General features: G+C 47.7%; 1 protein-coding gene and 1 pseudogene across 1 annotated transcript; both read right to left on the reverse strand.

Annotated features, from left to right (window-relative positions):
* Positions 1-5,224: 5,224 nt before the first annotated feature.
* On the reverse strand, positions 5,225-8,482 carry LOC112615300 (melanoma-associated antigen 8-like). The gene is made up of 3 exons (XM_025371864.1): positions 8,396-8,482; positions 6,299-6,360; positions 5,225-6,223 (listed from the first exon to the last, which is right to left on the reverse strand). Exon 3 carries the CDS (start codon positions 6,158-6,160, stop codon positions 5,225-5,227), a length of 936 nt encoding a protein of 311 aa, XP_025227649.1. The 5' UTR covers positions 6,161-6,223; positions 6,299-6,360; positions 8,396-8,482.
* Positions 8,483-12,471: 3,989 nt separating this feature from the next.
* LOC112615302 lies at positions 12,472-12,797 on the reverse strand (annotated as a pseudogene).
* Between the last annotated feature and the right edge of the window lie 1,865 nt (positions 12,798-14,662).

Genomic DNA, 14,662 nt, shown 5'->3' on the forward strand with positions numbered 1-14,662 from the left:
GTCTTTATTTCTGGGTTAGAGAAGAATATCATGTTTTGGTTACCATAGCATTATAGCATGGTTTAGAGTCAGGCCCTGTGATGCCTCTGGCTATGCTCTTTTTGTTTATGACCTGTGTTTGAGAATAGTATCATGTTTTGGTTACTGTAGCATTAGAGTACAGACTCAGGGCCTGTGATACCTCTGGCTATGGTCTTTTTGCTTATAACCTGTGTTAGGGAAGAGTATCATGTTTTGGTTACTGTAGCATTATAGTATAGAATCAGATCCTGTGATGCCTCTCTGTGATGCCTCTGGCTATGCTCTTTTTGCTTATGACCTGTGTTAGAGAACAGTATCACATTTTAGTTACTGTAGCATTACAGTATAGAGTCAGGTCCTGTGATGCCTCTGTCTATGCTGTTTTTGCTTATGACCTGTGTTAGAGAACAGTATCATGGTTTGGTCACTGTAGCATTATAGTATAGTTTAGAGTGGGGTCCTGTGATGCCTCTGGCTACATTCTGTTTGCTTATGATTGCTTTTGACTGTTCAGGTTCGTTTCTGGATCCATTTGGAATTTAGAATAGTTTTTTTTCTAATCTGTGAAAAATGTTATTGGTAGTTTGTTAGGAATAGCATTAAATCGGTAAATTGCTTTAGGCATTATGGGCATTTAAATAATATTGATTCTTCCTATGCATGATCATGTAACATTTTCCCATTTGACTGTGTCATCTCCGATTTTTTTTCAGCAGTATTTGTAACTGCCATTGTAAATGTGTTTCACATCTCTGATTTGCTGCAATGCTAGGCATTTTATACTTTTGTGACTATTATGAACGTGATTATGTTTTTGATTTGGTTCTCCACTTGGATGTTGTTGGTGTATAGAATTGTTGCTGATTTTTGTACATTGATTTCGTATCTTGAAACTTTGCTGAAGTTATTTATCAGATCTAGGAACTTCTGGGCAGAGATTATGGGGGGCTTTCTTGGTGTAAAATCATATCATCTTCAAGGAGAGATAATCTGACTTCCTCTCTTCCTATTTGGATGCCTTTTATGTTTTTGTCTTGCCTGATTGCTCTGGCTAGGACTTCCATAATATGTTGAATAGGATTGGTGAAAATGTGCATCCCTGTCTTTTTCCAGTTCTCATGGAGATCACTTCCAGCTTTTGTCCATTCCATATGATGTTGGCTGTAGGTTTGTACTTAGATGGCTATATCATTTTGAGGTGTGTTGCTTCAATGCCTAGTATGTTAAGGGCATTGTCCAATGTGGACACATGCATGACAAAGAAGCACATGAGAAATTATTCTGCATCACAGCTATTAGAGAAATGCATATTAAGGCATAATGAGCTACAATAACATATATTTGAAAATGACTAAGAAATTTTTTTTTTTTTTTTTTTTTTTTGAGACGGAGTCTCGCTCTGTCGCCCAGGCTGGAGTGCAGTGGCCGGATCTCAGCTCACTGCAAGCTCCGCCTCCCAGGTTCACACCATTCTCCTGCCTCAGCCTCCCGAGTAGCTGGGACTACAGGCACCTGCCACCTCGCCCGGCTAGTTTTTTGTATTTTTTAGTAGAGACGGGGTTTCATCGTGTTAGCCAGGATGGTCTCGATCTCCTGACCTCGTGATCCACCCGTCTCGGCCTCCCAAAGTGCTGGGATTACAGGCTTGAGCCACCGCGCCCGGCAAGAAATTTTTTAAACACATTACTACGTGAGTGTTTATAGCAGGTCTAGTCATATTTGAGAAAACCTGAAAATTATACAAATGTATTTTTGTGAATAAATGGATAATGAAGTTTTTGTGCATCCATACTATGAAATAACTACTCTGCAATAAAAAGGAGTGAACTATTAGTACGCACAACAAGGTCTATCAAACTCAAAGGTGTCTTGCAGTGTGGAAAGAGCCAGTCTCTTTGCACCTGGTTTAAATGAACCAGGTACGTATTCTATTTTTTCTTTTCATGTGACATTCTTGAAAGAGAAAACTGAAATGCTGAGTACAGGTGAGTGGTTCCCACTCTTAGTTGTAGATGTGTGGGTATAACTATAAATGTATAGCAAGTAAAAGGGGTTTCTTCTGGAGAGGAGGGTGACGGAATTGTTTGTATGAAGATTGTGGTGGTGGTTCCATGAATCTACACATGAGCTACACACACAGAACTGGACAGAAAAAGAAAAAAAATACTGTTTGTTCATTTAAATAATGAAATTGAAAATTAAAAAAGAAAGCTGGAAAAAAGAAAAGTAAACTTTAAAAAACTTTATGGGAAGGAAAATTACCCTGGATAAATGGGGACATTATGCAATGACAAAAGAGTCGATTAACAAACAAGACATAATAATCCTGTTACTTCACCTAAAAGCATTGTTTTAAAATACAAGAAACATCTGACAGAATTGAAAGAATAAATAGTCAAATCTACACTTGCATTTGGAGATTACAAAACTCCTGTCTGAGTACATGATTGAAGTAGACAGAAACTCTGCAGGATTATAGAGCAACCCGAACAACACAGAGAACCAAGTTGAGCTGACTGGCTTTTACTGAACATGCCACAGAAGAACAGCAGAATAAATATTCTTTTCTAGTGTATGTGGAATTTTTACAAAGATAGACCAAAAAAAAAAAAAAAACCCTTAACAACTTTAAAATATTTGAAGTTGTACAAAGTATACCTTTTAATATGATGAAAGTATACATTTCAAAATATACATTTCAATTTAATAATTGAAATGGTACAAAGTATAAATTTTAAAAATCCAGAATAAAATAAAATAAAAATATAACAAAGGACATATTTATAAAGTCTCTAAGTAATTTTAAATAAACAACACATTTTCACTCTTCTTTGTTTAAAAAATTCTTAAGGAAAATTAGAAAACATACTCTGATGAATAAAAATGGTAATATGATGTTTTAAAATATGTGGAAATCAGCTACCGTAGTCCCTAGGGGATTTTTTATGTCCTTAAGTGCTTATGTAAGAAAGTAACAAAGGACTCATCTAATCGTTGATGTTAAATAATTAGGAAAACAAAAGTAAATTAAACCTGAGGAAAACAAAAATGTGGGGGTGATATAGACATGAAGAGAAAAATTAATGAAATTGAAACTTCAGAAACTTCTGGAAACAGTAAAAGGGGTTGACGAAACCAAGATTTTTTTTTTTTCCCATAGATCAGACTAGCTAAAATGACCCATATCAATCTGAGAAATTTGAAAATGTAGCTGTGGAGAAACAACAGCTATGAATGCAGCCAGAAGTAGAGGAAACTACATACAAACTCTAATTTGTCATGTTAACTACACTCTTCATTTCTTATAGACGGTTCTGAGAAGACCAGTTTTGCCTTGAAATTATCTGAATTTGCAAGTGTCTACCATGTATCAGATGCATTCAAATGCATTAACCCATCAAATGGAAGAAGATCCTGCAAAAGTCAGCAGGGAGATTTCACCTTCTTTACTCCATAGCATTGACTGCACTTCCCTTTGCAATGCCATCTATCACCTCAGGAGGCTGCGGATTTCCTCCTTCCATCTGATGCAGGGGCAGAATCTTACCCAACATACTGCTACTCTCCACATAACTGTTCTTGCCTGAACACCTGCGCAGGTGTCACTAGTCACACTGAAAGCCAGTATGTCCCTGGGTGCAGATGCCAGACAGGAGGCAGTGGAAGAGTGATTAATTATTCTTTTCAAATTCCAGCTGGCATGTCCATCAAGGACCCATTTCTCATGCCCCAGGAGGAGCCCAGCTTTAGAATTCAGCTTTAGAGGATGTAAGAATTCAGCTTTAGAGGATGGCTGCTCCTCTTCTACCTCTTATGAAGGAATGGAGTTTCTGAGCACTATCCATTTGTTTGCCTATTCAGTCCCCAGCTTCAGATAAGAAGCTTATTGAATCCTACTGCGAATATGTGAGTGGCTTAAGAACCTACTCTCCACCTTCAGGGATGTTTCCCAAGAGTCAGGAGATTATGGGCAAAGTATAGTCTATTCACAGCCCATTGGGAAAACAAAGAATGTGTATAGAACTCCTGGGGAGGGAGGACCAGGTGGCTGTGGCTGTGGGACACGACAGAAGGTGAGCCGTGGGAAAGCTAGGGGAGTTCTGCAGGGGACAGGGATGCTCCATTTTCTGGGGAAAGCAGGGGATTCCGTGCAGCCTCCAGAGGCAGCAAGGAAGCACAAGCACCAGGCTTGGCCTCTGAGTTGGAATAGAGGGAACGTGTTGGCGACCAGGGAAAGGGTGTTATAACTCGGGAAAGTGTTGGGCCCAGAAAGACATGCTGGCTGGGAGAGTACTTGTCCCTTGTGCCTTTGACAGAGGAGCCAAGATGTGGATGAGCACTCATAGACTCTCCCATAACATCTTTCACAGTAGGTCCTCAACAGAAAGCACCTACTTTTCATTCATTTTGTCACCATGGAAAATCTTTCTCTTTCTTACAGTTGGCCAAATGACACTTGAGATAAGCTAATTAGAATGCTTTTTTAAAGGAGTCAGCTCTGGCTCTCCCAGCCAGACAGAAAAGCACCTGGCCAGTGGTATCTGGGCCTCACATCCCAGCAGATTCATGCTTATCTCTCAGGAAACCCTTGCATAGGATAGGTATCCATCACCAACCTCGTGTGCTGTGTTCAACCGCACTGAGACAAGAGTGTAGGACACCTCCCATTCCTGCCCCAGGAGGAGATGCCTCTGTTTCATCCACCATCCAAAAGGAACTGCTGAGCAATTTTCCCTTCCAAACTTTTCTCTTGTCGTCTGAGAATCTGGCTCTGCCCCCACCCATTTCACTAAAATCAGCTCACCCAAAAGCTACTGCAGTTTCCCAAAGCCCAGAAGGCCTCGGCTCAGGGCATGTACACTCCACCACTCTCACCTGTTGCCTCACACCCTCACCCCTCTCTTATATTTCCTTTAGATCTTAGGGGACACCTGGCCAGCTTAGTTATATGAATGCAGATCCTAGACTCAACCACCATAAGGTTAGGGCTGGGCCTGGCTTACTTTAGCATCACCAATACTAACCCAGGGTCTTCCAAATAGCAGAAACTCAATGAATGTTTCAGGAAAACATGAGCCAGTGACCAAGGGGACTTCTTTATTCATATTTAATTATATCACATTCTCAAGCCAAGCAAATTCAGGTACACATATGCATTTTTTAACTATACAGTGTACAGTAAGAGGTACAAGGAAGGCAAGAGTTAGCTACTGTTTGATTGGGATGGGTAGGAAATGCGAACTCTTGCATTAACCCTGGCCACATGCTCCAGGACTTTCACATAGCTGGTTTCAGCGAGGGCCCTTGGACCCCACAGGAACTCGTAGCGCACAGGATCACTGCCGGGCACCTGGCGGTACTCCAGGTAGTTCTCCTGCACCCACTCTTGGGTGAGCAGCTTCCTGAGCTCCCAATAGGCGCTGTGCTCCCTCCCATCATACAGCCCCATCACACTCAACGCTTCCCAGATTGCCTCCTCTGGGGCGCAGCTGCCCTTCATTAAGATCATGCCCAGGACGATTATCAGGAGGCCGGTCTTGGGCGTGCTCCGATCATCACCCAGCAGGCCGTCATAGGAGAGGCCCAGGCAGGTGACAAGGACGTAGCAGTGGCCGGCGGGGTCCACTTCCTTCACGTCAATGCCAAAGATCACCTGCATGCACTCAGAGGCTTTGCTGAAGATCTCAGGAAAGTGGTTCTTGTAATTTTTGATGACACTCTCCAGCATTTCTGCCTTTGTGACCGGTTCCTTAATTTGATATTTGCGGAGCAGGAAATGAACTAACTCAGCCACTTTCTCATCAAGTGCTTCCCGGAAAAGGGACTCCAGGTGAGCTGGGTCTGGGGAGGTGCTTGGCCCCTCCTCTTCATTGCTGCTGGAAACCTCATTGGATTGGCTCCCTAGAGTGTCGTCGGTGACGGTCAGGGAAGAGGAGGCACCCCGAGGACTCTGGGCAGGACTCAGTGACCCAGAATCAGGCACCTCCTCCAGGGTTCCCGCGATCAGAGTAGAGGAGGAGGATGCAGCCTTCTGCTCCTCAGTTGTGGGAATCTGCACATCCATAAGGCCCGGTGCATCTCCTTGGGCCTGACGGCCTTCCTCAGCCTTGCAGGACTGACGCTTCTGCCGAAGAAGCATGATGACTCAGGTCAGGGCAGCAGGCGAGTGTGGGCCGGAGCTGGGCAATTGAGACCCACAGGCCTGGGGAGAGAGGAAGCGTGTGAGAGGCCTCAGCTGGGTACCACACCCTGGATGCCCTAACAAAGGCCTACTTACAGGTCTCCTTCAGTGCTCCTCTGGGGCCTCCCGACCTCCCGGCTGGCCTGTTCCCTGCGAACCTGAAAGAGGAATTGAGAGGGCATCTCAGGGTGCAGCCTCTGGGCAAAGGCTATGGCTCCAGGACTGACAGAAGGGCTGGTAGAGCCAGGAACTGTGGGGTTCCTGTTGTTTTGCTGCTAGAGAGGCCTCTAGTATACATACAGGGGAAACACCACCTCAGCTTGACTGCTGGTACTGCCTGGACCTCTTATGCTCTGTGACTAAAGGTAGTGCCTCAGACCAAGGCCTCACAGCCTGGTTTCTGGAGCTCCTAGAAGATAAATCGAGGGGGAACTCAGGCTGCAGACCACAAGCACAGCCCCAGTACCCCAGTGCTGTCAGGAGGTTGAGCCTGACTCTGTGAACTCCCCACTGTTTTGTGTGGATGGTCCTTTCTGTGCTCACTCAGGGCCCTCATCTTTCTCCTGGCAGGGCCCGCATCTTTCTCCTGGCAGGGCCCGGATCTGGCCCTTTTCCTGCCTGAGAAACTTTCAGATCAAGGGTTCACATCCCTGATATGGAAGAGAAGGACATAAAGGGACCCACATCTGGCCCCATGTGCCCAAGGCCTCCTGGGGAAAAAGCAATAGCTACACAAAGTACATTGGGGTCCATGTGTCCTGCCCTAGGGTGAGAAAACAGCAATAGCTACACAAAATACATTGGGGCCCATGTGTCCAAACGTGAGGATCCTGGTTGGTCCTCATCTTCCTGAGTTTCCCCAACTTCCTGCCCATAGTACAGGTGAGATTGCCACTTAGGACCACCCTTGATCGGGTTTCCCCACAGATAATAACCAAAGTTAGCTAGACTTTGTGGGGTCCCTTCTTTCTAGGCCAGGAGTACCCCCAGTCATCACAAAGGGTACACACGTTGGCTCCTGCAGATGTTGTGATCCCATCCCTCTGTTGAACAGGTGTGGCTCCCTGTGCTAACCTGTGAGTGACACTGGGACCATGGTTCTCACCCTCCTGAGACTGCCCATCCCCAGCCATGTGGCAGAAATGAGAGCGTGCCACATGTTACCCATGCCTGAGGCCTCCTAGGACTGAGAACCGAAGTCAGGCTCCACAAGTTCCCTTTTTCTTTGGGCTGTGTAGGTACCTTCTTACCTTCAGTCTTCACCAACCTTTCTCCCTTTGACTCCAGGCAGACCCTGGATTCCTCCCTGTGCTGACCAGGTGTGGCTCCCTCTGCTGAGCTGAGGACGCCCTTCAGACCCAGGTTGCCACCTCCCTGAGACCCCGGAGGCAGAAGTAAGGGGAGCACTACACGGACACCCCTGCATAGGATTTCCAAGGCTGACAGAAGTAGGTTTCATGGGGGCTTTCTCTGTCTGGATGTCATCCAGGTATTCATATTTACTCCATGACAAGGCATGGTCCTTTCCTTCCTGCTGAACCACCCATGTGTCTTGCAGCTCCCTGAGGCCCCCGACTGGGGAGTGGGGGAGCACATCCCTTCCCCACAGTCTTATCCGAGGTGCCCCAGCCTGAGAGCAGGGGCAGGTTTCCTGAGGCCAAATGTGGAGGCGCCTCAGTCTCAGACAGGGGTAAGGTGAGTCCCCTGTCCTGGGGTTCCTGGTCCTCTCAGGTCTCCCTCATCTCTCAGTACGGCCTGGGCCGTCCCTCTGCTCCTCTGAAGCCGTGCTCATGATACCAAGCCCCTTCCCTGCATCAGTCCCCTATGAGGACATCAGAATCAGTGTGCCCGGCCGCCATGTCCGGCCGCCATGCCCAGCCACTGTGCCCAGGGCTTCCCAGGGCTGACAGCAGAGGCAGAGATGTGTTCTGTGGGGCCTCAGCCCTCCCTCAGGGTCCTGATCTTGATGTCTGGTAGAACCTGGGCCCTGCCCTCTCCTAACCAGCCCTGCCCTGGTCACACCAAGCTCTGACTCCAGAGTCCCCTGGGGCTTGAGCCAGAGGTGGTGAGGGGTGGCCCAGCCTGAGAAGTCCGCCCCCGAGTGGTCCAGGGCCGGCAGCAGGGGCGGCGCTGGATTACTGAGGGTCCTCTGTCTGGGGCGGGGGCCTCCTCAGTCCCCCCTCAGCGTCTCACCTCGCCTCCTCACAGAGTCTGGGCCCGCTTCCCTCAGCCGATCGCAAGCGAACCCTTCAGAAGCAGGGCCTCGCTTCTCTCTGATCCATGCGGCCGCGTCGTCAGCGGCGTCACAAGCGGTCACCCGGGGCTCACCTGGGCTGACGGCAAGGGTGGAGCCGGATTCTAGTGCGGGGCAGGGAGGGGCGGCTCAGTCATTCCTCAAGGTTCTCACCTGGAGATCTGGGACAGCCTGGAGCCCCGCCCTCTGCTGATGGGGTCTGCACCCCTCAGACCCAGGTTTTGACCCCGAGTCTCCTGAGGTGGCAGTGGGGGGAAGGATGTGGTGGGGGGACAAGGCTGCTGGGGTCTTTCAGGGCTGACATGAGGGGCTGAGCTGAATTCTGTGGCCCCCCTATGGGGTGTGGGTGAACCCTCAGTCTTCACTCAGGAGGGTCCTCTTCCCGAATCCTGCTTTTAGGAAATACTCTATTTCTGTCACCTCTGAGCATTTGCACAACTGCACCCCTTACAGAGAATGGCTGCGGGTCCCAGGCTAGACGCTCCCTGCGGGGTTGCAGCACTCACGATTGTAGTGACCTCTGGGAGAAGACACACATCTTCCCACGGAGGCTCTTCCCCAGCCAGAGGTCGACCTTTCAAACCTTTGTGTACTAAATGACTTATTGTTACACTGAAGAGGCTGAGTAGCTGCAAGAAATTTGCCTAGGTCCTGAGCTTTGAAGTTATCTAACCATTCCTAGTCCACTTCAGTGATTTTCGTATTTTAACCCTCATTCCTATAGTAAGGAAGAAATTTTTCATCTATGCCAATTGTGTATGTGCATTACATATGGTATATGTAGATCATATTTGTGTTTACATGCATAAGCACATACGTGTATGTATATATGTTTATATTATATAGCTATATGTATTTATATGTATGTATCTTTACATATATTCATACATATATGTGTGTGGACTATATGTACTTATTTTATTAAACAATATCTACTAATACTATGTGTGATTCACTCATACTATTCTATTTCTAGTTCATTCTATATATTTAATTAAAGTAATAATATTTTGGAAAGTCAGTCCTAACCTTCTCTTTGTCTCCAGTTGTTATTAGCAGAACTCTGGAGCCATAGTCTCTCAATCAATCCAATTTTGCTGGTGTCCTGATATTACCTCGTGGCTACTGGCCTCGTGTTTTGAGGTGCAGACTCAGATTGTACATTGATGTGAGGTGGTCATTTAAAACTTTTCCTGCAACACACCCTGTCATCTGCAGTGGTTGCAGACCTCCTCAACTTCCCTGCCTCTCCACCTGCCCAGAACACAAGTACCAGTTCAACACAGTCTTCAATCTTCCCCAGGGTTTTTCTCTGTTTCGTTGTTTAGACTTTGTTGCTGATATTGCTGTCTTATTTTTCTTTTTCCCTTCTATATTTTTCCACAGTTGATTTTGGGAGTAGAGCACAGCAGCCTGGGCTTGATTGTCACTTTGGCAGCTACAGGTAGGCATTCACTCTTTATTTAATTTAAGTGAGATTTACACCTTTGCCATATTCTGTTCCTCATCAGTGAACATCATATACTACTCCATTTATTTGGGAATTTTTTCTCTGAATCTGTCAGCAGACTTGTACAGTTGTTCTGTAAATGTCTTGCATATTTTGGTTAGGCTTCTTCTTCTTTATATTTTGGGTTTAAATGCTGTCGGGGATGGTGTATTTTTAATTTAATGTTCTAAGTTGCTTATGTGTGGCAAGTCTCTTGTATTCGCTGTAGTGGTCTTTGCATACTGTCTTCTGGAGTCTCTTATTCATTTGAACATTCCATGCGTCTCTTCCTTCGAATTTTCTTAATGGTCATATTGTGAAAAATACAATCTATTTCTTTTCAATCTTCATACCTCTTTTTCATCTTGATATCCATAGCTCTGACACTTTCTCCTTTTGATATCCATTGCAGCTATGAACGGTAGCAATGAAAGCATGTATCAGTGACTTGCCCCAGACCAGGACGGGAATGGTTCTAACATTTCACATTCCAGTATGTTTCCCGCCAATTTTAGAAAGTTAATGTGCCTTTGAATCTTAGGTTTGCTAAAAGTTTTTCATTTGAAATCGCATAAAATTTATTTCAGAGGCTTTTTCTGTATCCATTGACCTGACTGCTTTTTCTACTCTATCGTGTATGTAGAAAATTAAAATGGAAGTTTTCTATTGTTAAATAATATTTTTGTTCCTTGCATATGAGCTGCTTGTTCGTTTAGTCCACTGTTGTGTTGAATATACAATTATCCATTTAGGACATTTGCTGCAATATGAGTGAACACGTGGCTCACATGTTCTTTTTATAAAGGCTGGATGTCTTTATCTGCTTTTTCAGTGCAGGAGACGGAGCCCTGGAAAACGAGTAGAACAATTGCCACGGTTTGGGATTATTTGGAAGAGTTAAGATGGCAATTTGTTTTCCCTGACCACTTGGTGGAACTGACCCCCAAAACTGCCAGCCCTAGAACAACAGAGGGTGGATTGAGCTTTAAATACATTTTCAGTTTCTGGATGTACTGTAGGTTATATCCATTCACCACTTGGAAAAAGTCTTGATTGTAAATTACAAATAAGCTGAGATGGAGTCTCACTCTGTCACTCAGGCTGTAGTACAGCGGTGCAATCCTGGCTCACTGCAAGCTCCGCCTCCTGGGTTCACACCATTGTCCTGCTTCAGCCTCCCGAATAGCTGGGACTACAAGAGCCCACCACCACACCTGGCTAACTTTTTAAATTTTTTTGTATTTTCAGTACTTTTAGTATTTTTGTATTTTTTGTATTTTTGTATTTTAGGGGTTTCACCGTGTTAGCCAGGATGGTCTCCATCTCCTGACCTCGTGATCCACCTGCCTCACCCTGCCAAAGTGCTGGGATTACAGGCGTGAGCCACTGTGCCCGGCCAATTTAATTTATTTCTTTATCTCACCCATTTTACCACTTTGTTCTTTCACATTAAAAAAGATACTTAATCCTCTGCTATGTTATGTTGTCCCAATTCAAATAAATAACATAGATTTCCCTACATAAATAAAAAACAATGCACTTACTTTTAACTATATAAAAAACAGTAAGTCTGCCTGCTGTCATACATGAAATGAATGTTGAAGTTCATTACAACATCCATTAAAAGGAACATTTGAACAACTCCAAGAGGCAACAAAGATAAACCTCCAAATCGCCCAAGAGAACAGGAACCAAGAGATGGTCCGCCTTGTATTCCCTCACACCCAACTTGTTCCCCACTGCTGAGAACGGTGACTGCTCTCTTCACACACAGAGTGAAGAATGGGCCTCATGTAACAGGATAGGGAAGGTGGTGGATGTCGCTTTGGAACGTGCACTGGCCCAGGCCCTCCCCCAACCTGCTCCACTGGCCCTGGCTGCAACTCCTGCTCAGACTCCCTCTTTGTCCTCTCCCAAAGTCTCTTCATGCAGGGATGGGTAGGAAATGCTCTCTCTAGTACTGACCCTGGCTGCATACTCCAGGACTTTCACATAGCTGGTTTCAATGAGGGCCCTTGGACCCCACAGGAACTGGTAGCACGGGGGATCACTGCTGGGCACCTGGCGGTATTGCAGGTAGTTTTCCTGCACCCAATCTTGGGTGAGCAGCTTCCTCAGCTCCCCAAAGAAACTGTGCTCCATCTCATGATACACCTCCATTACACTCAACGCCTCCCAGATTGTCTCCTCAGGGGCACAGTGGCCCTCTGTTAAGATCATGTGGCTCAAGCCTGTAATCCCAGCACTTTGGGAGGCCGAGACGGGCGGATCACGAGGTCAGGAGATCGAGACCATCCTGGCTGACACGGTGAAACCCCGTCTCTACTAAAAAATACAAAAAAACTAGCCGGGCGAGGTGGCGGGCGCCTGTAGTCCCAGCTACTCGGGAGGCTGAGGCAGGAGAATGGCATGAACCCGGGAGGCGGAGCTTGCAGTGAGCCAAGATCACGCCACTGCACTCCAGCCTGGGCGGCAGAGCGAGACTCTGTCTCAAAAAAAAAAAAAAAAAAAAAAAAAAGATCATGGTCAAGACCATAACTCCAGGTGAGTGAGGTCTGGCGAGGTGGTTGGCCCCTCCTCTTCCCGGCTGCTGATGCCCTCACTGGATTGGCTCCATAGAGTATTGTCGCTGATGGTTAGGGAAGACGAGGAGCCCTGAGACTCAGGGGAGGACTGGGTGACCCAGCAGCAGGCACCTCCTCCAGGGTGCCTTCAACCAGAGTAGAGGAGGAGGCAGCCTCGTGCTCCTCAGTGGCGGAAGCCTGCGCACACACCAGGCCCAGAGCCCCCTCTCCTTGGGCCTCAAGGCCTTCCTCAGGCTTGCAGTGCTGACTCCTCTGCTCAGAAGACATGATGACTCTGGTCAGGGCAGCAGGCTAGACTGTGGGCAAGAGCTGGGCGATGGGGAGGAATCCACAGATCTGGGGAGAGAAGGAGCTTGTGAGGGGCCTCATTTGCGAACCACACCCTGGAGGCCCTAACAAAGCCTACTTACAGATCTTCTCCTTCGGTGCTCCTCTGGGGCCTCCTGGGGCTTCTGATCTCCTGGTCGGCCTGTCTGCTGAGAACCTGAAGGAGAAAGTGAGAGGGCACCTCAGGGTACAGCCGGCCAGCAGAGGCTGAGGCTGCAGGACTGACAGTAGGGAGGGTGAGGCTGGGCTCTCTGGAGTCCCTTGTGTTCTGGGGAGTGTGGGGCCCTTGTTGTCCATTCAGATCAGAACCTCGCCTTGACTGCTAACACTGCCTGTGACTCCTCTGCTCTGTGGCCTGAGGACAATGCCTCAGACCAAGGCCTAACTGCCTGGTTCCTGGAGCTCCTAAAAGAGGAATCGAGGGACCCTCAGGGTGCAGACCGCAAGCACAGCCCCAGCTTTCCAGTGCTGTCAGGAGAGTTGGCCACACTCTGTGAGGTCCCTACTCTCATTGGGTTACATGGTCCCCTCTGTGCTCACTCACCTTTCTCCTGGAGGGGCCTCATCCTGCCCTTTTGCTGGCTCGAGAAACTCAGATAAAGAGTTCACAACCCTGATATGGAACAGAAGGGTATGAGGGGACCCACATCGGGCCACACGTGCCCAGGTCCACTGGGAGAGACAGCAAGAGATATCCAAATTCACTGGACACCATGTGTCCTGGGCGAGGAACCTGCTTGGTCCTCATGTTGACTCCTGGCAGAGTCTGGGGCCCTCCCTCTACTGACCTGAGTGCAGCCCACTAAAGACCAAGGCATCCTCCTCCCTGACACTGAAGATCCCAGGATGAGAGAGGGTCCTCAGCTGACAGCCCTGCCTATGCTCTCTGGAGTGACATCGGGGCAGGGAAGATTTCTGTGGGGCCCCCATTTGCGTTCTTGCCTGGGGTACCCTCAACCCTCCCTCAGGTTCCTCACCTGGACACCTGGCAGATCCTGGGACCACTGTGTCAGTCGATCAGATTGGGGTCCCTGTGTTGACCTGAGTCACCCTCTGAAAGCAAGGCCTGAGGGTGAGCCTCCCTGAGATCTAGAAACAGAAGTGAGGAGGCTCCACATCCCATCACCCTTGGGTGGGGTGTCCAGGGTTCACTCCAGGAGCTGGCCCCTTTGGTTCTGGGGTGAGGCTTCCAATGTCTTCTGGTGGGTTATTCATCTTTACTCCTCCTGGCATCTGCCCTTCCTCAACCCCCAAACTCCTGAGATGAGCAGCCATCTCCCCTTTACACCAACGCCCCATGCTCCCAAGGGTTCCCCAACTTCCTATCTGTGGCACAAGTGAGATTGCCAATTAGGGACATTCCTGATCTGGTTGCCCCAGAGCTAAAAACAGGTGGCAGCCATAATCTGTGGGGTCCCTTCCTTCTGGGCCAGGGGTACCTCCAGTCCTCATGAAGGGGGCACTCCTTGGGTCCTGCTGATCCTGGGACCCCTCCCTCTGCTGGCCAGATGTGACTTCCTCTGTTGAACTGTAAGTGCCACTAATACCAAGGTGTTCACCTCCCTGAGACCTCCCACCTCCCGCCGTGTGGCAGAAAGGAGAGCATGCCACATGGTACCTATGCCTGGGGCCACCCGGGGCTGAGAACAGTGGAAGCCAGGTTCTGCAAGTTCCCTTCTTTTTCGAGGTGTGGAGGTACCTTCTTACCTTCAGTCCTCACCAACCTTCCTCCTCTTGACTCCTGGCAGACTCTGGACCCAACCTGTGCTGACCCGGTGTGGCTATCTCTGCTGAGCTGAGGACAC

This window comes from Theropithecus gelada, chromosome X (assembly GCF_003255815.1).
Source record: "Theropithecus gelada isolate Dixy chromosome X, Tgel_1.0, whole genome shotgun sequence".
Classification (NCBI taxonomy): domain Eukaryota; kingdom Metazoa; phylum Chordata; class Mammalia; order Primates; family Cercopithecidae; genus Theropithecus; species Theropithecus gelada.

What these genes read in the sequence shown, in the direction of transcription:
- LOC112615300 (XM_025371864.1), bottom strand. Translation starts at nt 6,160, where the DNA reads ATGCTTCTTCGGCAGAAGCGTCAGTCCTGCAAGGCTGAGGAAGGCCGT.